The sequence below is a fragment of the Grampus griseus genome, assembly GCF_964374135.1.
Source record: "Grampus griseus genome assembly, chromosome: 2".
NCBI lineage: Eukaryota > Metazoa > Chordata > Mammalia > Artiodactyla > Delphinidae > Grampus > Grampus griseus.
Window position 1 is genome coordinate 120064833 of NC_139018.1, and position 27649 is coordinate 120092481.

At 44.2% G+C, this 27649-nt stretch overlaps 3 protein-coding genes across 4 annotated transcripts in view; 1 reads left to right on the plus strand and 2 right to left on the minus strand.

The window, feature by feature from the left end:
- The window catches only part of ACSBG1 (acyl-CoA synthetase bubblegum family member 1), a gene marked incomplete at both ends in the record, with an annotated part of 58602 nt that extends 44633 nt beyond the window's left edge, over positions 1-13969 (plus strand). The window contains 5 exons of one of the 2 annotated variants that reach the window (XM_082648663.1): positions 197-414; positions 1117-1256; positions 1836-2082; positions 3312-3393; positions 13960-13969. In XM_082648663.1, the coding sequence (XP_082504789.1) occupies positions 197-414; positions 1117-1256; positions 1836-2082; positions 3312-3393; positions 13960-13969 (697 nt within the window). Of the gene's footprint in view, positions 1-196; positions 415-1116; positions 1257-1835; positions 2083-3311; positions 3559-13959 lie in introns of those variants that run through there. The other variant, XM_082648662.1, reaches the window with a different exon arrangement.
- Positions 4386-23642, minus strand: IDH3A (isocitrate dehydrogenase (NAD(+)) 3 catalytic subunit alpha). Its single transcript, XM_082648665.1, has 11 exons — positions 23548-23642; positions 18532-18594; positions 16323-16406; positions 14525-14639; positions 11805-11992; positions 11181-11314; positions 10224-10326; positions 10057-10121; positions 8975-9059; positions 8395-8547; positions 4386-6134 (listed from the first exon to the last, which is right to left on the minus strand). The coding sequence occupies exons 1-11, from the start codon at positions 23572-23574 to the stop codon at positions 6051-6053; spliced, it is 1101 nt and encodes a 366-aa protein (XP_082504791.1). The 5' UTR covers positions 23575-23642; the 3' UTR covers positions 4386-6050.
- Positions 12384-13217, minus strand: LOC309839821 (tropomyosin-like; the record flags this gene model as incomplete). Its single annotated transcript, XM_082681746.1, is given in 3 exon segments — positions 12384-12602; positions 12604-13151; positions 13154-13217. Coding segments are annotated over 3 exon segments (804 nt in total). The 3' UTR covers positions 12384-12410.
- Positions 23643-27649: the final 4007 nt, after the last annotated feature.

Sequence of the window (27649 nt, forward strand, 5' to 3'; positions counted from 1 at the left end):
CTGATTCATTCATTCACCTAAAAACCTTTAACTGGCCCTACGTCTCAGCTCTGAGGACCCTATGAAATTACAAAAATCCTGGGAAATGACATTCTAGCCATCGGTGAAGACTAGATGGATCAGACTAAGGGCTGATCCAGGGCTTGGAGGAAACTGCTCCCTCTGACCATGCCTCCCGGCCCCTCCATCCCCCCAGCTCCGGCAAGGTGGTGCCGGGCTGCCGGGTGAAGCTGGTGAATGAGGATGCAGAGGGCATCGGAGAGATCTGCCTGTGGGGCCGCACGATCTTCATGGGCTACCTGAACATGGAGGACAAGACGTGTGAGGCCATTGATGCCGACGGCTGGCTGCACACGGGCGACTCAGGCCACCTGGACGCCGATGGCTTCCTCTACATCACTGGGCGTCTCAAAGGTGAGCGCCTCTGGCTGGGTTCAAGGCTGTGCTGGGACGTCAGAGGAATTATACTGCCACCACAATTTATACCCACTACAAGTGTTGAGCCCTTATTAAGTGCCACACACCTTGAATGACATCATTTTACTTACTATTGTCTCCCATGGGAAAGATGCTATCATTACCTCGACTTATTAATGAGGACAACCAGAGAGGTTAAGTAACTTGCCCAAGGTCACTCAGCTAGTAAATGACAGAGCTGAGATTCAAAGTCCCTAGATAAACAAGGCAAGTCTTTCCAGAAAATTTGAGGACATAAATATGTATTTTTATATGCAAACATGGATATGAGGCAGAGTAGAACACAAATTGGACATAAAATTTAAAATAGAGCATGAGATTTCAAAGAAATTTCCCATGAACAGCTTGGCTCTCCCAGGGAAGTAAGTTGGGGACACCTCCATGGAAGAGGTGCTTTGCTTACTTTGCCCAAGTGGATACAGTGCCCTCAGCATCCCTGTGGGAATCCCATGCCCCAATTTCCCAGGGGAAACTGAAGCTCGGTGAATGGATAAACACCTTTCTGGAAATCACGCAGGCAGATGTGTGATCGAGCCTGGGTCCTGTTTAGAGGGTCGGCTCTCCAGGCAGAGTCTGGGTCTGCTTGATCTGAGCACCTGGACTGAAGCCTGTGCCGGGGGCCTGGGCTTGCCTCCCCAGAATTGATCATCACGGCTGGCGGGGAGAATGTGCCCCCTGTGCCCATTGAGGAGGCCGTGAAGACAGAGCTGCCCATCATCAGCAATGCCGTGCTGATCGGGGACCAGAGGAAGTTCCTGTCCATGCTGCTCACCTTGAAGGTGTGTCGGGGGTGGGGGGGTTGGGGTCTGGCTCTGGAGGAGCAGCCAGTGGGTGGTCTGTGGGTCTGACCCCAGCAGTAGCCATGTTCAACCAGGACATGTCTGGATCTCATGACTGTATTCTGGAATAACTAGTCAGTGCTGCCTGCCCTAAGGGGCAGCCGTAGCGCAAGGAAATCCCTTCTGCCCCTGGTAATACAGTTAATAGTATGCTGCCCCGATGATCTTCTGTGTTCCAGTACAGTCCAGTTTACACAGCGCTGCTGCCCTCAGTCCCCTCAGCAGATAACCAATCTGGTATCTGATACCAGGGTACTGGATGGGGCCAGAATTATGGTCCCTGTTTTAAAAGATGATCTCACTGGCTGAGGTCATCTCAATCTCAGGCCTCCCTTCCTTCCACCCCACCACGGGGCTCAACGCAGTCCGAGTAGCATCCTACTCATTCTAGAACCGTCTCTTTGAAACAGAGCTCACGGTGATCCACGTCCTTGACGATCAGCAGTGTGACCTCCTCCAAGACCAGGGCACACATCTTGTGGAGTGAGGCTTGGTTTTGATCTCTCTCTGGCTTTTCAGTGCACTCTGGATCCTGATACCTCTGACCCAACTGATAATCTGACCGAGCAAGCTGTGGAGTTCTGCCAGAGGGTGGGCAGCAAAGCTGCCACGGTATCGGAGGTCGTGGGGAAGAAGGATGAGGCCGTGTATCAGGCCATTGAAGAGGGGATCCAGAGAGTCAACATGAATGCAGCTGCCCGACCCTACCACATCCAGAAGTGGGCCGTTCTTGAGAGGGACTTCTCCATTTCGGGTGGAGAGTTGGGTAGGTGTTTTCCTTACGCTATTGCGGGGGCTGTGCAGGAGGGCAGAGGCCATGGCAGAGCCTGGGAGGTGCCCACTAGGAAGCAGCCATGGCAAACAGAAGGTCCCTGACAGCACTTTGGATGACACCCACCTCCTTCCTGTGGGAGGACATTGATTGCTCAGTGCCTGGGCTTGTGGTTAGGTAGGGCCTGTTCAGTATATAAGATATGTGCTGGAATTCATTAATTTGAACCTATAACATTTAACTTTGTTTTGACTAAGGAACCATTTTCCCCTGAAATCACAATGGGACCACCAGGCAGACACCAAGTTCCTGTTAGTGTTTGGGCTGGAGTCATCTGGTTCTAGGGAGTGAGACCACCATAATCTTTTGTAAAGTCAGCTCATGCAACAGGTAAAGGGTGGAAGCCCTTCTGGGCCATGGTCCACAGAACCAGAAAAGGCCTCTGGTGTGGTCTCAGTTGGATGATGAAGTCGCTCTTGGTTATAGCATCTTGGGGTGTTCATGGCATGGCGGGGTGGGTATGCAAGTGGCTCCTTCAATGAGATTCCCTCTGACCCATCAAGGCTGAACCCAGATGCAACTATCCACAGTAATGCTGAGCTGCTATCAGAGACCCTGAGCTTATCTGGTTGTCATGTGCCAGCAAATTGAATGCAAGGTCAACCAGATAGGTGTCCTGTCTAAGCAGTTTATATAAATGGCTTTGATTTTGAAGTCTCCAGTTACACAGCCAAGTATGAGTTAGCACGAAATGGAGTTGCAGCTACCCAAATCAGAGCCCTTTTGACCTTGCATTAGAGGAGAGAACCAAGGCCAAGAAAAGCGATATGAGGAAGACATCTCATAAAGACCATGCCAGAGGCCCTCCCGGGCCAGGGCTTTCCCCTACCCCATCACAAGCAATCAAAGCATTACATCCAACATCGTATGAACTTTCACTGAAACGCAGAGATGATTTGCCTATCAGTTGTTGTCATGTAAATTACCCACTTCCTCTGTATTCTACCGGCCACTTAGACCAACCCTGGTACAGTGTGGGAAGGAGCCACACAACGGTGTGACCATGGAGCAGGGATCACCATGGGCCATCTTGGAGGATGGCTACTTGTTGGTCTGGCTTAATTCCAGAGTTCTGGGACTCACTGAGTCTAGATGTTTACCACACACCTTCTCAGACATCTCAGAGCCCAGCCCTCACTCATTTCTTCCAATTTCTCTTTTAGGTCCCACAATGAAGCTGAAACGGCTCACAGTCCTAGAGAAGTATAAAGATATCATCGACTCCTTTTACCAAGAGCAAAAAAAGTAATCAGGGGTCGTCCTTCCCGGGTTTCTCCTGAAGGTGGCAGGCTATTTTCCTGACCCCCCAGGTCCTCTTCAGTCTGGGCACATGCACTTCTGGCAAGTCTGTTAGGTTCTCTGGGTCAGGTACGGTCCTGGCATCTACATTTGCCAGGTCTTATGCCGAGAGGCTTCATGTGTGGATAGTTTTAAAAGTATTGCTTTTTGTTTGGGTGACAAGTGAGATCAACTCTCTTTCCAGAACTAAAGGGCTGACTTTTTGGCCTTAGTTCCAGGTAGATTTAACAGGCTGCTAGCTCACTTAACAGGAGGCTGGGTGTTGGGGGAGGGAGGAGGGGGAAGATGGCTCGGCTAACCAGTGTGCCGCAGGGAAAGCGCTCAGTTGTGTAACTCACCTAACACCCGACTTACTCTGGAATCTTGTTGGACATTGCCGACCCCATCATCCCATTACCAGGCACTCCACCATACACACATCCACTGACTTTGATGCTTAATAAAACTGCTGCTGCCTATTTGGTTGTATTTAATGTGTAATTTGAAATTAAACTTTTTAACAGAACTGTCAACAAGTACCTGATTTTTTTGTCAATAGAGCAGCAGATCAGTCCAGAGTAGTGGTTATTTAACCCACAGGACACTGAGCAATAGGTATTACCAATGACCTCTAGTGCCCTGGAATAAGCAAAGGTGTGGGAGGAGGTCAAGTGGAGCATTCTAGGGAAAGCAGTCAGAGGGGCTAGTCTGTCGCCACCCTGCCACCCTGCCCACTCTGCTGTTTTGTTTGTTTTGGCTGAGCCATACAGCTTGTGGAATCTTAGTTCCCCAACCAGAGATCGAACCCGTGTCCTCTCACCCTGCCTACTCTGAATACTTGAAGCAGCCATTCTTAGTAGCAAACTGAGCCAAAATGACCTAAGGCATCTAAATGGGGAATCAGTAAGAAAGCATACACCTCAATTCGTTTGGGAATTCTTTATTAGTGTAAACCCAAGGATCACTGATAATTAGCACAATTCAATAAAACAGAAGCAGCAGTTTAAACAAAGTGAAATACATATACGGTTGTGAGTCTGGTTACCAGCCTAAAAAAGGACCCAGACAGGGGTATTTGTTGTTGTTAAGAAATCCCCTTGTGGGTTCCCCTGGTGGCGCAGTGGTTGAGAGTCCGCCTGCCGATGCAGGGGACACGGGTTCGTGCCCCGGTCCGGGAAGATCCCACATGCCGTGGAGCGGCTGGGCCTGTGAGCCATGGCCGCTGAGCCTGCACGCCCGGAGCCTGTGGTCCGCAACAGGAGAGGCCACAACAGTGAGAGGCCCGCGTATCGCAAAAACAAAAAAAACAAAAAAAACAAAAAAGAAATCCCCTTGTGACCAGGGTACACAACGCAAAGCCACAGGTTTGCAATGTCACACAAGGGCCAAGGAGGACATGAGCTGCCTTTGGTGTGGGACCAAAGGGTCCATGAAAATAGTGAGTGTCTGAAGATTAAAGAAAAATCATGCTAAGGATGGGGAATGGAGGAGGGATGGGGAAGTGCCTGAAGGTCAAAAGCTGAGGCAAGCCCCAGGATGGCACGATTTGGTGACTCATCTCAGGCTGAGCCTGCAACTGGTGGTGCTGAGGCACAGGGTGGTAGTTTGGTGTTTTGGGGAAGGGGTAGCCACTGAAGTATAAAGTCAGTAGCCAGCACCCCAGGGTCCTCAACTGCAGTCAAATTTTATATGGTCAGGCCTTCTAGCAGTATCAGTGGGAGTGTGGTCCACTTCCAGACAGAGACAGACATGCTGGGGAAGAGTGACCGCACACAATGGTCGGCTCCCATGTCTGACTCAGGGTCTGCACAGGGGATCAAGGGCTGCGTTACACACGATGCCTGATGTATGTCCAATGAAAAGGAAGGATCACTCCTTCATTAAAAGCTCTCGCCAGGAATAGTCAATCATCTTAAGATAAAAATAACTGAACACACAATGCATTTGTGTCTTTGTACCTGATATATTACCCATATCTTATTAACAAAAACTACATCTCTCATTATATATTTCTCGGATCTGAAGTCTTTATTCATACTCAGTAATTCATTTAAAGCACAAATCAGTCTTTACTTTCCATATCACTAAGAAATATACCATATTCACTGTTTTTGATGTAAACTTTCCCAGGAAATTTCTCTTGTGCCCATTTAGTTTTATAAGAATATCATCTTGTGCTAATATGTTAACATTCTATTTTATTTTCATTATATTTTTCATAAACCAAGGAAATCATTGTTTTTCTTGAAAAAGTTATATGTTTTCTCGTATTAATTCTGTATCAGGATATTTACAGTTAAAGAAAAACTGTTGTAACTGAAGCGTAAAATGGTTAACAACGGCAAATGATACAGTACAGTCCACTTAGAGTTTTCAAAAAATGTGTACCAGATAGACATTTAATAAATAAAACAAGCACTTGGATAAAGTCCTTTGAAAGCAGGCCCAGGGACATCACCTGCATCCTCTGCACAGACTTTGTTAAGAAAAGGCCAGGTCTAAAAATGTACTCTGTCAAGAAACAAGCAACAAATGCATAAATGTATACATAATGGCAGGTATTCTAATACAGGCTGACATGGAGTCCGTTAGGAGTGACTGAGGCAAAAGCATTTGTAGAAGCCTTAATCTAAATCTTTTACTCGGCGACAGATTTCTTCTGTGAAGTCTGAGCATTTTGCATTGCCTCCCAAATCTTTTGTTAAGCTCTGAGAAAAGGAAAAAGCAAAGATAAAAAATGTATCCACACATTAAACCAAAGCAAGGATGTTTTTATTTAAAGCTCTCAGTGAGATACCAGATGAGTGAGTTACCTGACTACTCTTTCATTTAGTTCCTCATTTCAAAGTGAGACCCACTCCACCGCCATCCACCTACCCAAGGACTTAGAAAAGCTAATTCGATAGTGTACACAGAAACACTCTGGAAGAACAAGATGCTCTCACTACAAAGGGAAGCAGGGAGGCTTTCCAAAAATTTTCCCTTTGTCCATACAACAGACCCTAAGGAAGCATTTGATTACGGACACTTAAATGACAGCAAATCTGAAACAAGAGGTTGCATAAATTCCTTGAGGATTTTTTAATTTTCTTTTTTAAAGACACATTTTGCCCTATTTTTGGAGGCTAAGAAACAAATACTAAGGAAATATTTAAATCACTTAACTCTTAAATTCCCCTCTTTAAGAAAGAAATCCTCCCATATTCTCTGTTTTCCACCAGCTTATACTCTCTTTACACCCAACTCAATATATTTAATTCTCTTGTCCCATCGCATCCTAAACAATTTAAAGGGCCTACTGTGTAATTTAGGCATCTCTCTGCTGGGCTCTATGAGTAGCTTCTCAAATACAGCGTCAGAATAAAAAACATATATAATCACATGCCCTTCAATATGACTATATCAGCCTGTTAAAAACAAACTTGGGTTTCTTATATTTTGGCCGTAAGAATTTCAAATTATAGAATTTTTTAAAAAGAAGAAGCAAACCTTGAAGATATTATGCTAAGTGAAATAAGCCGGTCACAATGTTACAGTGTATGATTCCACTTACATGAGGCACCTAGAGTAGTCAAATTCACAGAGACGGAAAGTAGATGGTAGTTGCCAGGGGCTGGGGGAATGGCAGAAACTAGGTAAATTACTGTTTAATTGGGACAGTTTCAGTTTAGGAAAATGAAGAAGTCTGGAGATGGATGGTGGTGAAGGTCGCACAATATGAAAAGTATTAATATTTAATACCAATAGACTGTGTGCCTCAAAAATTATTAAGATGGTCTATTTTATACTATGTATATTTTATCCTTTTTTAAAATGTTAGTTTTTTAAAAAAAGGAAGAGACCTTGGACTAGGGATCAGCCTTTCAGGCCCAGCCTTGTAAAGCCATGACCTCCTCTGTTCTCCTCCCACTTTCAGAATAATTGATCACAACCCTCCTATGAGTCACAACTGCTTATGGAAACAGTGAAGCTTGTTGGGTAAGAGCCAGACTGGGTGTGAACCCCAACTTGGCCAGTTAGGAGCTGTGAGACCTTGGACAAACTTACTCAATCTCTCTGTGCCTCGGTTTCCTCATCTAAAAAATGGGCTTAATTACAGTATCTATGTCACACAGGAGTAGAGATTTGCTGAGATATATATAATGAATATAAAATCACGGAAGTATTCAGTTAATATCAGCCATTATTACTTATATAAAACTTCTACATTACTTTTATATCACAGATGCACATAGTATAACGTATAGCTCCACGGTATTACAGACACATCTGCATCTGTACCACTGCTAGATTCCAAGCTCCTTGAGGCCTGAGACCACCCCTTATTCCTCATTTTATTATATTCTCCGTACCTTATCACGGACGCAATAGATGTTTGCTGGGAAGAGGAGAAAGCTGCCAAGAAAAATTAATGGACTCGGCCAAGATCCCACAGGTAACAACAGGGTAACTGGGCCTGCACTGCTCTGACGCCCACACCACTGCTCTTTCCACTGCACCCTGGTGCCCCTACCACAGTGCTTCTCAGCCCTTCCCTGATGAAATACGTTAATCCTCTCCTCAGAAAATGCACACAAGTGTGCAGACTGCCCGAGTTCACTCAGGGAGCCCACATTAAGAATGCCTGTTCGACATCCAATCCTTTGGGCCTCTTGAGAAGAACCATCGTCGGTCCTTCACGCACATAAAACCCAAGGAGGGGGTTTCCCTGGTGGCGCAGTGGTTGGGAGTCCGCCTGCCGATGCAGGGGACACGGGTTCGTGCCCCGGTCCGGGAAGATCCCACATGCCGTGGAGCGGCTGGGCCCGTGAGCCATGGCCGCTGAGCCTGTACGTCCGGAGCCTGTGCTCCGCAACGGGAGAGGCCAAAACAGTGAGAGGTCTGCATACCACAAAAAAAAAAAAAAAAAAAAAAACCCAAAGAGGAAATGCATTTTACCCAGCAGAAGTGTGGCAAGATTACCAATACCTTCCCATCCTTAATTGTAGCAAAACATGCTGTCTCAATCTTTGCAGCGTGGTCAAAAAGCCCCATGTGGCGCAGCATCATCACGGCACTGAGCAGGAGGGCCGTGGGGTTGGCCATGTCCTTGCCTGCGATGTCTGGGGCGGTCCCGTGAACCTGCCCGGGTAGGGGGGGAAAAGAGTGCAGTCAGGAGGGAGACAGGAGCAAACAGCCCTCTTCCAGGGAAGCTGGGCTCTTAATCAGCTTTCCTCACTGATGAAAAATAGCTGCTCAGATATATGTCTTAGAAATAAAACCTCAGAAAAATAAAGAGCTAAAGAAATTCTTTTTTAAGTGCAAAAATATGGACTAACAATCTTATCCAGTCCAACTTTCAGTAAAATATTTTAACTGAGGAAGGATACATAATAAATAATAAGGATGAAAAAGAAATAAGAGGAAAACGAATGAATAAACCAAGTTTCATTTTCTTCTGACAATTGGAAAAACTCAAGAGTTAAAATATATTTATGCAGATAAGCCCTCCTGGGTTCTCATGTCATTCTGACTTGAATTCTGCTTCAGGTGTCACCAGGGTCCTTACCGACTCGAAGATTGCAACTCCATTGGCTCCAATGTTGCCACTTGGTGTCACACCAAGACCTCCAATCAGTCCTGCACACAGGTCACTGGGGGCAGAAAAGCATTTCAAAGGATATTTTGAAAAATAAAATGTCTCACCTAGCACCCAGACTTGCATCTTTAAATACCATTCTCCACTAAAAGGAACCTGGGCTACTTAGAGAAATGACTGATTCCAGGACTACAGTTAGGAAAATATAGGATGAGCCTGAAGCACCTTATTGTGCCAGAAAGCAAATGATGGGCTGTGTCAAAAGGACACAGAGACAGTTCAAAGGGACTCCCACTGGCCAAGTCTGCACAACATATGCATCAATATAAAAGATGATAGTGATGGATATAACCACTAAATAAAATAGAAACCAGGAGTGCAAACTGATATAGGCAAATAAGTAAACAAATAAATAAGAGAGAAGGAAAAGCTTATCCTTACAGTAGAATGCCAACTGATACATGTAGAAGGAATGATGGACTTACAAAAGCACCATTTGACCACCATCACGTGTATGTGTGTAGAGACAAAGAGAGAAAAAAGAAGGAGGAGGAGGATGAAGGGAGGGAAAAGGAGAGAAGGGGAGAGAGAGAGAGAGAGAGAGGGAGTAATAAAGTAAGTCTGGTAAAATGTTAACATTTGGTGAATGTGGGTGCTGAGTACACAGGAATTCTTTGTACCATTCTTGCAACTTTTCTGTAAGTCTGAAATTATGCCAAAAGTTACAAAAAATTTATAAAAATGAACACCCACCTACCTAGCTATACATGATGAAACACTGAAATCAATCAATCAACCAACCAATAAAATATCTGTAAAATGGGAAGCGGGAACTAATGGTCAGGGAGCAAGAGCCCAGAGCTGATTTGGCAAATGAATGAATAACCCATCCAGCATATCACCATTGATATCACCACCTGAATTGTCAGAATTCAACTCGCAGCTTGTAACAAATGCTGTATTTTATAATATTTGATTAAAATTTGTAAGCCACAATTTATTTTATGACATTTATAAATAAACTGTAGGCTAAAAGGTATAGCCAGACTCACCTAAGGATGTCGCCATACAAATTTGGCATAACAAGGACATCAAACTGGGACGGATCCTGGACCATCTACAAAAAATGCATTTGTGCGTTTAGCAATCAAAAACTGTGCACCACACGGACACACTATACACCACAAAAAGTGGCAGGTAAGTGTGAATATATACTTACATTCAAACATACTGTATCAAGGTACATCTCATTAAATTTAATATCTTTACAGTTTTCTGCAACTTCCCTGCATTTTTTCAGAAAAAGCCCATCTGACATTCGCCTGTATTTAATCAAATAAAAATTGTTGAAAGCAAAGACTTGCAGAGAGAAAAAGATCAAATCAGAGAAGTAAAGTAAGTTCAAGAAATTTAAGTTGCAGATATCTGATTTCAATTACAGTAAAATTATTTTTTTTGGCAATCAGTAAAATGCAAATTTCAATGTTTTAGGATACTTCTGGAAGCACAAAAGGGTAAAAAATGTAATATAGTTTGATCATAATAAAGAAGACTATATTTTTATAGTGTTATCCAGCAGTATCTATTAATAAGAAAACATTAAAATTGCCTTAAAAGGTTAACTTATTCAATTATTTAAATGGTTTTACTATTTTACATGCTCAACACTTTCCTTAGGTTAGGAAACCTGCTTCCTAATACACTGAGTTGGGCTTTAATACACTAGGGCTGAGAAGAATTCAAACTGCTAGAGTAATACATCAGACAGTATTAGCACTATGAGAAATATTTTAAGCCCCTGAGCGGGGGGCCATCTCAGAAACATTCCTGCTCTTCCCTCCTAACACAGAAACGATTGCCCTTTTGCAGACGTGGCCTTAGCTAACTGCCCACCGCACCTGGGGATCCAGACTCTCCGGCTTCCTTCCCCGATGGTTCTCAGGCCCTCCTTAAACTTCCGGGACCTGAATTCTTGCTCCCTCCAAACCTGCTCCAGTCATCCACCCAATGAAGCACATTAAATAGGATATTCTGACACAAGAGAAACCCTCTGACTGGCTACAAGGCCATTTTCCAGAGCTATCAGGTCAATGAGCAAGCTGGAGAGAGGAAAGGAAAGCCCTGTCACTGCTCCTCGCCCACAAAGCCAGACGGAGCGCCACCCACAGGGACTCACATGATGTTGGCTTTGTGCACGGCCGTGACGTTGCTCCGGAGATTGTTCCGCGCATACTCAAAGGCGAACTCCGCGATGCGCTTGCTCGCCCCCTCAGTAATGAGCTTGATACTCTGCACAACTCCATCCACAATCTGAAACAGAGGAAGTCCTGCCTCGCTGAAAGGGCATGGCAACAACCTGGTCCTGGACTGCTGGCAGTGTGCAGACAACACCATCTGTGGCAGGCTTGCGTGGCACCAGCTGCCAAGGCAAGCATCATGCATATGGTATGTCAGTGAGGTTAATCATGTTCACTCCAGTCCTAGGAGCCAGGTATTATAAGCCTCACGGCACAGATGAGGAAAACCAAGGTGCAGAGGTGGTTACGTATGAAGTTGAGGATTCAAAATTCAAACAGGACAAGTTCCCAAGCCCATACCCTGAAGCACCATAACCCCTCGCCCAGGCATCCATTTGAGTACTGTCAGCCAGAAACCCAGGACAAGACAAACACCCACAACTCCTCACAGAATGCAAGAGAACTGTCTTTGGGAAATATTTTCAACTGGGAATTTGAACAAAGGTCCCAAGTGCACAGAAAGCAACCCAACTAAGAATGAAAAAGTATCCAAATGAACATACCACATGCTCAATTCCACTGTATTCTCCTTCCGTGTTCTCTCGAATGGTGACAATATTTACGTCACTGTAAGGGGTTTTATAGCCTTCGATTGAGACACATGGTCGGACATTTGCATAAAGGTCAAATGTTTTACGCAGCAATAAATTCATGGATGGGTGACCCGCGGCTATGGGGGTTTTTAAAGGGCCTGTAATAAAGAAGAATACCCAGATGACAAGAGGATACAGTCTGGTCTTTTCTTTTCCTTTATAAACACAAGTACATAGTGTTGACACCTGTCCCTCGGCATGGGGGTTTGGGGGGAGGGATTGATCCAGGACCCAGCAACCCAGCAGATACCAAAATCCATGGATGTTCAAGACCCTTATTATAAAATGACATAGTATTTGCATATAACCTACACACATCCTCCTGTAAACTAAATCATTTCTAGACTACTTATGATACCTAATATAATATAAACACTATGTAAATAGTTGCCAGTGAAAAAATTCAAGTTTTGCTTTTTGGAACTTTGTGGATTTTTTTTTTTTTTTTTTTGCTGGTAACACCAGTTTTATTCGTTGGGGTGTCAACTATAGCCTGGCTGGGGGCAGGGCCAGCCCTCACAGGTGGTTGAGCTCCAGCAGGGTCTGGTCAAGGGCCTGGTGAATCTCCACGTTCTCCTCCTTGGCGCTGGCCAAGGTCTCTTCCAGGTCAATGGTTTTCTCCAACTTTGCCACCGACCTTTTGGCAAACTCTGCTCGGGTCTCAGCCTCCTTTAGCTTCTCCTCCAGCAGTCTGATCTCCTCTTCATATATATTTATCTTCTTTGGTGGAATACTCCTCCTCTGAGGCCATCAGGGACCTGAGGGCCTGGTCCCCGGTCCGAAGATCCTCCTCGCAGCTCTCAGCCACCTCAGCTGTCTCTTCTGAGTGCTCCAGCTCTCCTTCCAGGATCACTAGCTTCCTGGCCACCGCCTCATATTTGCGGTCTGAATCCTCAGCGATGTGCTTGGCCTCCTTCAGCTGCATCTCCGTCTTTTCCTCATCCTTCATAGCTCGGCTTTCCATGACCTTCATTTCTCTCTCATTCTCATCAGCTGCCTTGTCAGCCTCCTCCGGCTCTTGCAGGGCTGTAGCCAGGCGCTCCTGCGCCTGGTCCACCTCCTCCTCTACCAGCTGAATGCAGTGGTTCAGGGAGGCCACATCTGCCCTGGCATTGGTGGCTCTCTTCTCAGCCTGCTCCAGTTTCTCCTGGGCATCCTTCACTGATTCAGAATACTTTTCCACCTCGTCCTCCGTCCCTTTCAGCTTCTTCTGGAGGGCCTGCTGCACCTCCTCCAGCTGCTTGCTGCGGTCCTCAGCTCAGCGCAGTCGATGGCATTCTCCTTGTCCAGCTTTAGCATCTGCAACTTCTTGATGGCATCCATGGTTGTGGTGGGAGACCAGCTGGCCGGTGGGCAGTGCAGACCGGGCTAACTGGGCTGGCTGCACGGACCGGTGGCACCGGTGGCAGGCAAGGAGGACCAACCGGGACTGGGATGTCCCAGCCCAGAATTTTTTTTAAAATATTTTCCATACATGATTGCAAACCCACGGATGCACATGTGGGTATGGAGGGCCAACTGTATTTGAAATTCCAATTTTTATTTTTTCCAGTATTCCATCAGAGATGTATTTAGGATCCTTTGTTTGGACATGAAGTAGCTTTGTGACACATCTAATGTGCATGCTTCATGAATCAAGGGACACTTTTACAACAAAGTAAGCGTCATTTTTTTTTTTTTTTGCGGTATGCGGGCCTCTCACTGCCGTGGCCTCTCACGTTGCAGAGCACAGGCTCCGGATGCATAGGCCCAGCGGCCACAGCTCACGGGCCCAGCCACCCCACGGCACGCGGGATCCTCCCGGACTGGGTCACGAAACCGCGTCCCCCGCATCGGCAGGCGCACCCTCAACCACTGCGCCACCAGGGAAGCCTCTACAAGCGTCATTTAAAAGGGCAGACAGGTGCTCTGTTTCTGAGTCAGATGTTCTCTTCATCGTAAATGAGTCCATCTACGGCTGGTCACTCTCAGGCAACATTCAGTGCCTACTCCCTGTGTCATCTACAGACCCACCTGGGCTACCTTGTAAAATATGTTCTGCCTCTAACTTTACCCTCTCCCTCAGATTCAGATGAAGGAAGAAATTTCCTCAATGAAGCTTTCCGGAATATCAACTGCATTGAGCATCTACTGACTGAGGACCAAGCACGGTATCAGGTCCTTGACATTAGCTAATCCTATGACACCACCTCCCTATGAGGTATCAACTCTATTGCTGTCTTTTTTTTTTTTTTTTTTGGCTGCACTGTGCCAGTCTTCGGGATCTTAGTTCCCTGATCAGGGATCGAGTCCGGGCCCTAGGCAGTGAAAGCACTGAGTCCTAACCACTGGACTGCCAGGGAATTCCCTATTGCTGTCATTTAAAGGTAAAGGGGAAAAAAAGAGTAAGAAATTTGCCCAAGCCTCCCAGCCAGTAAGCAGCAGGGATGAGATTCATAGTGGATCTGTCTGGATTTAAAGCCTATGCTGAATTCCAATCTGTCACATGCTAATATTTTGAATCATGACCTTAAGCATGTATGAATTAAAATAAAAATGTAAAAATTATACAAAAGATAAATCTAGGTAACGATAAATATAACATCTGTAGCAGAAATCAATAATAAGCATCATAGTCACTTCAGTGCTACCTTTCAAGCCCATCTTGTTCTTATCCATGGACTCTTTGGCTTCTGGAGGGATCATCCACTTTCCTCCTGGTCCTTGAATGGCGGTGACATTCCGCTCCTCCCACTGAATAGGTGCCTAGATGCCACACCACAGAGCACAGTGAACTGGAAAGACCTACATGTGACTGACATTCACACTACATTTATAAACAAACTTCCTCACTTTGGATGCAGCTGGTGAAAACACATACAGTAAAGGCCCGGAAAGTTCCTGGCATGCAAGAAGAGGTGTCATTCTCTAGCATGTCCAGATGGATTCTCCACATTACCCTTGTCCAGTCATCACTCCTAGCTGCCACTTGCCTACTTCTTTTTTTCACAATCACTGTTAACGTGGCTATAATTATAATATCAGAAGGAGCAGAGAAACATGATTCACAGAAATATCACATAGTACTGATACATGGATGAATCTTGAAAGTATTATGCTAAGAGCCAACCACAAAAACCATGTAATTTTTTTTGAAGTTTTGAATTTTATTTACTTTTTTATACAGCAGGTTCTTATTAGTTATCTATTTTATACATATTAGTATATATATGTCAATCCCAATCTCCCAATTCATCACACAAAAACCATGTAATTTTAAGACTCTATTTATATGAAATGTCCAGAATTGGCAAATCTACAGAGAGAGAAAGTAGATTAGTGGTCGCCTAGGGCTGGTGATGGGAGGGGGCAGGGTGGGAGAGATAAGGGTGATGGGGAGTGACTGCTGATGAATATGGGGTTTCTTTCTGGGTGACGAAAATGTTCTAAAATTAGACTATGGTGATGGTTGCACAACTCCATGAATGAACTGTGTACTTTACATGATGAATTGAACGATACATGAATTAAATCTCAATAAAGCTGTTAAGAAAAAAAAGACATATTATATAACCTATGAAAGAAGTTTTAAGGAATAAACCAGCGTTATCCTTTCTCTTCACCCACACCCTTCAGTGTGTACACACACATCTGACAGCCAACTGGGCACGCACTAGGAATAGGAACACAGAGCAAGACTTGTGCTCCTTGTTCACACGGAGCTTACAGCTGAGAGCCATCCTATTTCAGTTCCCTTGGGGAATGCTATTGTATAAGCATCATTTCCTCTGTAGGAGTTTTAATTAAAAACTCATATAGAAAAACAATGTATGTTTAGTATAAATAAATTGAATTCCTTGACTTATAGCTGTTGGTATCATAACAACCCTGATTTAATCTTACACATTATTTCGCCTAGCAGCTATAAATAGCAAGAATAAAGCATCAGGTCAAACGAAGTCCAAGTTTCCTAAATTCTCTAGATTTTTAAATATCTACCTGCATTGAAGGCTAGGCTGTTGGATAATAATACCTCATACTTGATATTTCCACACCAGGGGAAAAAAAAAAAAAGAATCTTTCAAAATGCCCTATATAGCTTTCTGAAGTATCAATTCTATTCTCTTTTTTATGGCAGGAAGGAAAAATGAGATAGACAGGTGACTTGGAGGGGCTTAAAGACTTTAAACCCAGGCAGTGTTCAAAAGTCCACAAAAATTACAGTACTACTTGGATTACTTTATATATAACTGATGCCAGTGCAGTAGCTTAAACTATTGACAATGACGGCAGCAAACAACACTCTTAAAGTCAGAATCTGTGAAATTTAACAGACCTCACCAAGTTCATACAAACGTGAACAATTCATCCTAAGAGTTCACTGTCTCCAACTGGCTAAGAAAACTTTTCTACAAATTATTATCAAAAGTATTTTTTAAGCCCACCTACTTTGGCAGCATCAAAAATCTTCATAACTGCGGCTGAAATTTCTGGGCCAATTCCATCTCCTGGAATTAAAGTTACCGTCTTAACCTGAATATAAGAAATCATCAAAGAAGACAGTCAGAATTGATTTTTGAAGGTTTAAAAAGGAACATCATTGACAAAGAAATCCAGTTTATGGGTTTTCTTAATTCATAAGAAATGCCTTTAAGAAAACAGACCTACCTTCCAACGGCTTATCAAAGTGGAGTCAAGAATCAAGAGACTCCACAACTCTACTCCCTATAGCTGAGCCCAGAGGTTTTAAAAAGAACTTAAGTGATGCTCTCCAGATAAAACAAAAATAAACTACCTGGTAAACTTCCCAATTGATGTTTCGTTTCAGACAAACTACAAAGAGACCAATTAATTCAAGTCTGTAAAACCAAGGAGAGCAAAACATTTCAACAATGTTCTCTCAGTAAAATTTAGAGGGCTTCCCAGGAAGGCAAGGGCTTTCCTCTCCACCAGGAGCCTAGAAAGTTTGGTTTCTCATGCAACTCGTGCAGTCTTACGAAACACTCCCAGACACTTCCAGAGTACCACTGAGGCCTGTTTTGGCACTCGGAAAATCAGACTTCACATCAAGAGAGGGTCTCCATTTTCCTGATTTCCTTTATAAAGTTGGCTCCTAATGACAAAAGTAATCCAAATGAGCTCAGCAAAGTTTACTTGGAACCAACAAGAATAGGGTATGTGATCATACCTGCAATGTCTGAATTACACTTAGAATGACAAGTGTATTTGTAATGTAACAGCAACGATTTAGTTCAAAGGCTTCAAACAAAATACAGCCAGCATTTCAAACACAGAAAAAAAATGTGTAAAGGGAAATGATGAGAGGATTTAAATGAGGATTACCATTTGGAAACTATATATGTCATTATTTGGGTATTTCCCCTACCTAGAAGTTTGGTTCAGACCACGGTCCCTGGCCTTTTTCAGTGCCAGCTGCCTGTGCTACATTTTAAAAAAATCACTGATTTACATTTCCCTGGTCTTTTACCTTCCAGTGATGCTCCCAAAGCAGGTGGACTAATTATTTCTGAATTTTTCTGTACAACTGAAGAAATCTTTTTTAAAAATTAGTTTCTTTTATTTCTTTCAAATATAACCCCCTCCCCACCAGGCCAATATATATTTTTTAATGGACAGCCTGGAAATTAAATAACAGCAGAGAGCAATGATCATCTCATCAGCTTTCAGAATGCATTTGAAATGCTAGCTAGCTAAATGCTAGCTTAGCTAAAGCGCAAGCCTCATTCTGCATATTTTGCAGCAAAAGCAGAGCCGAAAGAACCCCTTTGGCTTCTTCTTCCTGTTCTCCCAACATGTAATAACAAACGTCATCAGGCCACCAGAAAAAACTACTTTACTTCCACAGTTCAGAAAGTAAATGAAAAAAGATATACTATGGTCTTATAAATCCCTCACAGGGTAAGATGTTATACGGGAGTATAGGAATTATGAAATCCAAATCAGATTCTGTAAGAAGGAGGCAAAATAAAAACATACAGGAAGTCACTGACCCACAGTCTTAGAATGCTCTAAAAATGTGGTATCAGCTTTTAAAGCACAGAACTTTAATGCTGGGAATTCTAAAAGCAGCAGATTTAATGAGAAATAGATGACCCGCTAACATGAGAGCCTATGAAGACTACGTAAGCAAAGTATCGATGCATCTAAGCCTACAGGGCTTATAGATGTTTGAGGCATTCCTGATTGGCGATCAATCTACTGTTTTCAGGGAAGCTCACAAAATAAAAATGCAAAGCAGGTTTTGAAGCTTCTCAACAATTTTGTCTCAACCTGTACTAGTTTGGAAAAAAACTGTCTTATCCAAATGAGGTTGTGAAATAAAGTAACAGGCTCAAGGGTAGTTGCTATCTTTAGATAATATCTGTTTTTTTATAATCTATTTTATAACTATTTTTAACCAGCCTCCTTCAAGATATTAATGTGATAGGCTTACAGCACCAGCTATAATACAATTTTTTTTAATGTGCAAGTGACCTAACAGATTTATGCATGTTCACCAATAATTTAAATATACAACATAAGTATGGCCAATTTTCCCTAATTTTAAATAAGTGAGATTAAATGCTACATAATGTGTCTAAGCATTTTTCTTGAGAAACTTCTAAAAGGAAAAAATAAAAGACGTAATTATACTCACACCACCAGCAAAACCTCTGGTCACCTGTTTTTGGTTGTGGAATGCCCCCAGCAGCCGAGAGACCTACATTTAATATCAACAAAGAAATGTTATGTACAGAATTAAACCACATATAGTTGAAAGGTAGAGATGGAACCATCTCTGCAGCTGATAATGCTGCAACTTTGCACAGATATATTCAGGAATTTCCGAGGATTATTTTTCTCATGTATTAGCTCAATGTAGCAAGCTCTTTTGGATTTGAAAACTGAAATATTCAGTTTACCTTTACTTTGAGAATGTAAGTACGATATATGTACTTTTAAAGTCAATTTTATGAAAAGTTGTCAAAAGACACTGAAGCTAGAATGAAACTCTACTTTCTTAGCTCAAACACTGGATTTTTCTCAGATGATCTGGATGGTTTAATGTCAACATTCTTGACCACTGGGTCAATTTGGGGGTAACACACACTCTAAGAAAACTATCACTAATTTTAAGAGCCAGCAGGGTCCTTATAAATCCCAAAGCCCAACTCACTCATTATACAGTGGAGACAGTGGGTCCAAAGAGTAGGGATTTGCCTAAGGTCACAGAGTGACCACAAAGAGACCACAATCTGGGTCTCCTGACTCTTAGTTCAGGGCTCCTCCAATTATACATTATGCCTATTCTTCTCCCATGAATATTAAGAAATTACACTGTATAATAAAAATCTAACAAAATTTATTTAATACTATTTTGACACCTGTGTCATACAGAGTGAAGATTTTAAATAAATTATCTACTTCTTCTGATAATATAAGTGACATGGTCATTATTGTTAATTGCTGGGAGAGGGGAAAGATACAAAAAAATAAAAGGAATGTGACCTACTAATCCCACTACCCCAAGACGTTACCACCGGTACATTTTTTTTCCGCTTAACACTATGACACACCAGAAATATAAATTTTGAAAGGTTATTTTGAACTTTAATAATTCAGTCCTTGAAAACTGGTACAAAGTCATATTACATTATAATAAACAGAATATAATCAAAGAAATTGGGTACAAAAACCAAAGGTATTAAAATTCATTAAAAGTTTTAGTGACTTTCCTGGTGGTGCAGTGGATAAGAGTCCACCTGCCAATGCAGGGGACACAGGTCTGATCCCTGGTCCGGAAAGATCCCACATGCTGCGGAGCAACTAAGCCCATGCACCACAACTACTGAGCCTGCGCTCTAGAGCCTGCGTGCCACAACTACTGAAGCCCGCACACCTAGAGAGAAGCCCACCGTAATGAGAAGCCCGCGCACTGCAACTAAGCCCCACTCGCCGCAACTAGAGAAAGCCCGTACGCAGCAATGAAGACCCACCACAACCAAAAATAAATAAAATTATTTAATAAATAAGTAATAATTCATTAAAAATTCTAAATGCTAGATACGTGAGCAAAGATACATTTGTTATATCCTTAGTCTTCCTTTTGGGGGACAGTTCTTGTAAGTCCTGAACCTTTGCGGTAATATCAGCACCCACTAAAGAGACACCAACCAAGAGCCAAGGAGCCGTGAACGAATTGTATCCTCTAACCTGGCATCTACAGTCATCTCTCTGGACTGACAATAAAAGACAGGGTGAGATCCAAAAGAATATGCTATGCCAAAACCACTGGCCAAACACTTAATCCTAGGACATGATTCATCCACCAGCAAATGGGCTATTGGAAGGGAGACCATTTAAAGGTTATGTTATAAAATTTGCATGAGTCCTTCTCCCCACTCCCCAGAAAGAAAGAAAAAACATTCACTCAAAACAGGCCCATGGGCTTCCCTGGTGGCGCAGTGATCGAGAGTCCGCCTGCCGATGCAGGGGACACGGGTTCGTGACCCGGTCCGGGAAGATCCCACATGCCGCAGAGAGGCTGGGCCCGTGAGCCATGGCCGCTGGGCCTGGCGCGTCCGGAGCCTGTGCTCCGCAACGGGAGAGGCCACAACAGTGAGAGGCCCACGTACCGCAAAAAAAAAAAAACACACAGGCCCATGTCAGGGCTTCCCTGGTGGTCCAGTGAATAACACTCCATGCTCCCAATGCAAGGGGCCTGGGTTTGATCCCTGGTCAGGAACTAGATAACGCATGCATGCCACAACTAAGAGTCTGCATGCCACAACTAAGAAGTCCGCATGCCTGAACGAAGATCCCGTGTGCTGCAACTAAGACCTGGTGCAGCCAAAATAAATTAATTAATTAAAAAAAAAAAAAACAGGCCCATGTCGAGATTGGGACTGACATATATACACTACTATATATAAAATAGATAAATAAGAACCTGCTGTATAGCACAGGGAATCCTACTCAATACTCTGTAATGGCCTACATGGGAAAAGAATCTAAAACAAAAAGGGGGGGGCTATATGTATATGTATAACTGATTCACTTTGCTGTACACCTGAAACTAACACAACACTGTAAATCAACTACATTCCAATAAAAAAAAAAAAACGGCCCATGTCTTTGTGATAAAAGACCCAACCAAAATAACTGATTTAAAATGTAAATCCATGAGGCAAAGATTTTCATGTTTTGTTCACTGTTTTATCTCTAGTACCTAGAACAGTGCCTAGCTCACAGTAGGTGCTCAGAATACTTTTGGAAAAACTGAGGCCAGCCTCAAGCATCTCTCTATTTGATGAGTTCCCACTCCAGCAAATGGCTTTAATACTTGCAATGATTTTCTCTAACAACCAGTCTTCATCTTTGTCATCTCTCCTTCGTGATCTTAGAATAAGGTAGTATTGCATCTAAATCATTAGAATGACCCGGAACTTTTAAGACAAGATTTTTTAAAGCACAGGCTGACTTCTACTTTACAGTATACTTGTACATATACTACATCATTTTATTTTAATAAAACCTGGAGAGATTGTATTAGTAGCCCTTTTCAGATAAGGAGACTAAGGCCAGGCTCACAGAATATGAACTGAACTTCTGACTTCCTGGGCCATCTTCATCCATAGCACCTCATTTCCTTTTTTACCTTCTTCCTCCAACTTAAAAACATATAAATACAGTGTAGAATGTATGGCAGGTACTCACTCAATAAAAGCTTCCTGATGGGGGAACTGCCTTGTTATAATTATAGTATTTTAGAGCCAGAAAGGCCTTTAGAAACTCACTATTTTTTCTAAATAAAGCTTTTTTAGAAAAAAATAAATTTAAGCTGCAGATCTCTTTTTTTCAAATAAAACCTTAAATGGAACGCTAATAGAGGATTATTCTGATTGAAACTCACATCCAGCTCAGCTTTCTCATAATTCTGGGACATCAGCTTCCGAGACACTGTCTATCCCAGTCCCTAAAGGGAGAAACTGGCCCACAGAGGTCAAATGACTGCCAAAGGTCACACGGGGAGTCCATTCCATGTCAGAGGAGAACCTCATCCTCTGACACTTTCTGAATTCCTACTATGTGGTTTTTTCTTGTAGACCACGCTAAAGGCAAAAGAAATTTACTAGCTGTTTTATTTAGTCCCTCATTCTGAAGCTTAATGTACCTACCAAAGATGGCTAGATGTTAAGTGTAAGTTCAGTGATTAAAGGATTGACTTCTGTTAGACAATGACACAGAAGTTGCTTTACCTTCAGGAGCCAATGTGAAATAAATTACCATCATACACAAATCCAGGTCTGAAGAGGGTAACAAAGCAGAACCCAGTTACTAAATAAAACCTAGCTACTGATGCCCCATTGTCTGCTTGAAGACTATAAGATAAGTATATTAACAGCTAGGAAAGCTTCAGGTTTTTGTGTTCCTTCTGCATGTATTAGGTGCTCTCACATTATTTTTTTCAATCCTCAAACAACTCTGTGAAGCAAGTACAAATATTTTACAGATGGCTTATTAAGGCTCAGAGATGTTAAGTAATTTGCTCAGGGTCACACAGCCAATCAATGGTACTAACAATACTTAAACCTAAGACTCCTAAACTCCAGTGTAGACTGCTTTTCACTAAATAACAGTGCATGCGGACCTCGCTTTAAACTTAAAACAAAGGAGAAATGCAGTATCAAATTTTATAGAAAAAAATTAAATTGCTTATGGTAGGTTTCTAGGGGATCATTCTTAAGAGCAACAGGAGACCTGAGAGCCCATTTTTCCCTCTGCCTATAATTCGTTGTGTGACCTTGGCCACAGAGTAGGCAGAATGGGACTTAGAACTGGGAATCCCGAGACATCTGGGTTCCTCTTCCAGTTCTGACACGGACTTTCTGTGTGATCTTGAGCAATTACGTTTTCAGGCACAGTTAGTTCCACTGAGGAACCAAAGAATTGCAGAGATGGTCGGAAACCCTATCCAGCTGCGGCAGGCATCTGAGCTGTCAAGGTGAGAACGCAGGATGCTCACAAATAAAAGGTGAAAGAAAGGTGTTGCTGGTCTCCCTCTCTCAGTCTCCCAGTGTTCAGATAGCAATTCCAAGGTGCAAGGTACCCTGTGTACTTTGAAGGGGAAATAGGTATACGATCAGATTGGTAAGAGCTCTAAGGGAGAAAAAGTCTGGCAGGAAAATGACTTCGGGATTCCCTCACCTGGGAGGTTACCCGGCCCGGGTCGGAGCAGACACCTGGGGGAGGCCTGGGCCGTGCTGGAGGGGACTCTCCGCGCGATCAGCAGGCTGCAGGGCCGCAGCCTCGGAAACCGCCGGAATGGCGGAGCCAGGGCGGCGGCTCCGGTGACCTTCCCGGGCTCCGCGCGCGGCCTGGGCTCCGGACGCAGCAGATGCCGGAGGTGGAACCGGGATGCTGCCCGGGGCAGGAACTGCGCCCCCTGCCTTGACCTTGATGCCGTCCCCGCCCCAGGCGCTACCTTCCGAGACCGAGGCTGCCTACACACCGCACGCGGGACCCGGAGCGAGGCGCACAGGCGGCCAGGACAGGCTTTCTAACTGTCCCCAGCCGGCCGCGCGCCGCCGCCTCCCCATCGGGGGCCGCGCGCCTGCCCCCGCCCAGCACGCGACCCGCCCGCCAGTCACAAGCCGGCCTGCCAGGCGCTCACCTTGGATATCCACGCGGGTCCGGCCATCGTTTCCACTCTCACCACGGCGACAGCGGCGGCAGTACTGCGCAGCCGCGCAGCCCGGCAGCCGGCGCCGGGAGCCCGCCCCTGGAAGCCCCGCCCCCTTGAAGCCCCGCCCCCACGGACCCGCCTAGGGGATTCTCCGAGCACGCTCCTGGTCCCGGTCCTGGGCAACCTGGCTCCGCTGGCCAATCGCCGGGCTAGTCTCGCGGCGACGTGCGGAGCAGCGACCCGGAAGCTGCAGTCAGTGATCTCCGGTAAGAGTCCTTCCTCTCCTCATTCATTCATAGATTCACTGTTCAGATGGGATGTTTGTTCCGCGCCTGCTAGATGCCAGTCACCCGTCTAGATTTGGGGGATTTAGTTTCTCTTACGGAGTTTACAGCCTCAGAGAGGGAGAAAGATCATTTACTCGTTCCACAAATATTTATTTTTATTTTTTAACAGCTCTATTGAGGTGTAACTTATATACCTTAAAATTCACTCACTGTGGCGCTTCCCTGGTGGCGCAGTGGTTGAGAGTCCGCCTGCCGATGCAGGGGACACGGGTTCGTGCCCCGGTCCGGGAAGATCCCACATACCGCGGAGCGGCTAGGCCCGTGAGCCACGGCCGCTGAGCCTGCGCGTCCGGAGCCTGTGCTCCGCAACGGGAGAGGCCACAACAGTGAGAGGCCCGCGTAGCGCAAAAAAAAAAAAAAAAAAAAAATTCAGTCACTGTAATTTCGCGATGATTTTCATTAAATATAAACAGTTTGCACAGCCATCACCACAATCCAGTTTTCGAATCTATGGAAATACTCCTTGTGCCCATTTGCAGTCAATCCCAGCTCCAATCCCAGGTCCCAGCAACTACTGATCTGCTTTCTGTCTTTAAAGCTCTACAAATATTTGAGTGCCAACTAGATACCAGACACTGTTCTAAGTGCTGGGTTTTACAATCCAGTAGAAAAGACAGGCACCAATCAAGTATCAAACAAATATGTAAATTAAAACTGTGATAAGTCAGGAAGGGAAAGTGCAAGGAGCAATGAGAAGGTAAAATGAGGGGACCTGATTCAAATCTAACAGAGAGGACAGAGAAGGCCTTTCTGAGGAAATAACACCCATACTCCCCTTCCTCCTCATCCTCTCCTCAGCAACCAGAGTCCTGAAGCTCTACTGATCACCGGTCCCCTAGTTGGGTGCCGCGGTGATTTACACTAAGTCTCCCCCCACCCCACCCTGGAAGAGGTTGTTTCCAGAGAAGAGCTACCCATCTACCCAGAAAGGTGGTGAATTAGGTGCAGAAGTGATGCCAGTGACTTTCATGAGATAATAAAGTACAGCTAAGTCTGTGGCCTCATCAGGATACAGGGATCTCATCAATCTCTTCTCCTTGGCCTTTCCTCTCATCAGGCCCTGGCAGTCCCACCCAGGGGTGTTCTTCCCAGTCCCCCTCCACTCCATCCCCACTGCCACTCCTGCCCTCCTGCAGGACTGACCATCTGATGCCCAGACAACCCAGTCCTTTCTCCACACAATCCTCTCCTTCACTCACAGCTCTGACCAGGACCCATCCGGGCCCTAAAACCTCTTGGCTCTCTCTTGCATTCATCTCTCACCACTGTCTTTTTCAGCCATATTTCCTGTCACTCCTTCGAGCCCCAAAGTCCTGGAGTGCCAGCCAAGTAGGGCTTCTGGCCAGCCCCCAAATGCTTCCCGTATTTTACCCACCCTATGCTCATGCCATTCCCTCTGCCAGAATGCCCTTTTGCACCATTTCCACCTGTTGAAATTCCAGCCACTTGTCAAGACTCAGCTCAGATGTTGGTTCCTTTGGGAAGCTCCCCAGACTCATCCATGTGTTCCTTCTCCCTACTCAGAGCCCCCTAGCACTTGGTTCCCACCTCTCCCAGGAACCTTATCACATTCTACCCTGCTGTGTACCACTGAGATCCTCCTCAAGCCCAGAGACCATCTGTTATGTCTTTGTGCCTGGAATATAGACTCTGAGAGTACTTGCTGCTCAGTGATTACAAAACAAATGCGAAATGACTTTCTCCAAGAGGTCCATTTAATTCACAACAGCTCCATGGGGAAACTGAGGTACAGCTAGTAAGTGATGATGCCGACATTGTACTAGGATGCCTCCTAATTACTATGGCAGTTCTCCTAACTGCTAAGCTTCCCCTGGGGAGGGGGATCATTCAACTCAACAAAGGCTTCCTAAGTGGAGTCCCTCTCAGGTGCACTGTGAGGACAAGGAAATGAATAAGCCCCAGCCCTGCCCTCGGAGTCTAGTGAGGGAGAAACACAGAAGAAATTCAGCCAGTGACAGATGCTCTAACAGTTTGGGGGATGGGGCTGGGCAGGAGAGGAGTGTTGATTAGGGAAGATTCCACTATGGAGATGGCATTTGAATCAGTCCTTGAAGAAGTCAAAGTGGTCAGCAGCCTAAGATGGGGCGATAAGGAGGGACCAAGGCCAGCAAAGACTTTGAGGCAGAAAAGTGTCATTCTCAGAAGCTCGGGTTCTCAGTACTGAAAGGACCTCAGAGGTTTCCCAGTCTAACTCCCGTAACAAGGTGCTTCCTGACTCTGGAGCAGCTGGAAGGACGCCAGGAAGACAGAAGCTACCTCCCCCTCAGCTGGGACCCATTCCCTGAGTCCAGAACTGCCAGCCGCTACTCCTCATACATGTTCCAGAGTTCCTCCAACATGCAGGTCACTCTCCTCTGGACAAGCCCCTTTGTCCTGTCCCTTGCACTTTGTAGTGCCAGAGATCCCATCAGCGAGGTATGTTTGAACTAGACGGTGGGAAAACTTTGCCACTCAGGAGAAGGATCTAGAAGGTGTGCCCTTATTTGTGACTACAGCACTACACAATCCAGGTGTGCTTCACTCTAAGAAATGTTTTTGTAATCAACATGGCAATTTTTAAATCAATCAGTCAGCAAAATAGGAATATAATTATTCACATACCAAAGGCTTTTAAAAAATTTTTACAAAAGGAACACAAATTTATTTACACAGAATTTCCCTAGTTTATTTTCCTAACTATTAAGACTTTAGTAAATAAATGGGCAAAGGACCTGAATAATCAGTTCACAGTCAAAGAAACACAAATAAACTTTTTAAATGTCCAACCTTAACCATAACCATGTCCAACCTTAACCATAACCATTAAGACTTTAGTAAATAAATGGGCAAAGGACCTGAATAATCAGTTCACAGTCAAAGAAACACAAATAAACTTTTTAAATGTCCAACCTTAACCATAATCAAGTACATGCAAAGATATTTTAAATTTGAAGCTTTTACCCCTTTTATTAGAAAGTGTAAATAAAATGCTAATGTCCTCTACTATCTAATTTATGGTGAAACTGCCGCACTCTAAGTTTTGGCTGGCCTTATAAACTGCCACAGTCTTTGTGGAAAACAGTTTAGCAATGTGTCTCAAGAGCTATTAAGTGTTTTTACTCTTTCACTTAGTAAATCCATTCCTGAGAATCAATCCCTTGAGAAATCTCCTGAGAAAGATCCACAAAGACAAAGCTATCAGCACAAAGATATTCATTATAGGATTATCTATAATTTTTAAAATTAAAACAGAAACAGTCTAGATAATTACAAGGAAATGGTTATGTAATTTAGGGTAAATGAATTGAATGGAACACCACACAGCCCTCAAAAGTGATCATTATGAACACTCTTTAGGGTCTCGGTGTCTATGGTTTAGTGTTCAGGAAAAAAATATCAAATTTAAAATGTTTGCTCTGCTATAACTTCTTGCTATACGTGAGCAGAGACTAGCAGGGAAACTACTTCCTCCCACAGTCTTCCCTCACTTGATAAAATCCAGCTACGATCTCCCAGTTGCTCAGACCACAAGACTTGAAGGTGAGCTCTATTTTCCAGATAGATCCAGAATTGGACACTTCTTCCCACCTCCACTGCTCCCATCCTGGTCCAAGCCAAAATCATCTCTTGCCTGAATCAACACAGTAGCCTCCAAACCCATCTCCCTGCTTCCACCCTTGCCTTCTTACAGTCCATCTCCTGCCTTAGGGATTCTGTTAAAACGTAAGACAAATACATCCTCC

Bases quoted from the DNA above. Each gene is read 5' to 3' on its own strand.
- IDH3A (XM_082648665.1), bottom strand. From the start codon at position 23,574: ATGGCCGGACCCGCGTGGATATCCAAG. The intron at 18,595-23,547 runs GTGAGCGCCTGG...TATTAAATGTAG, and splicing joins GACCCGCGTGGATATCCAAG to GTCTCTCGGCTGCTGGGGGC. The intron at 10,122-10,223 runs GTAAGTATATAT...CATTTTTTGTAG, and splicing joins TTGATACAGTATGTTTGAAT to ATGGTCCAGGATCCGTCCCA.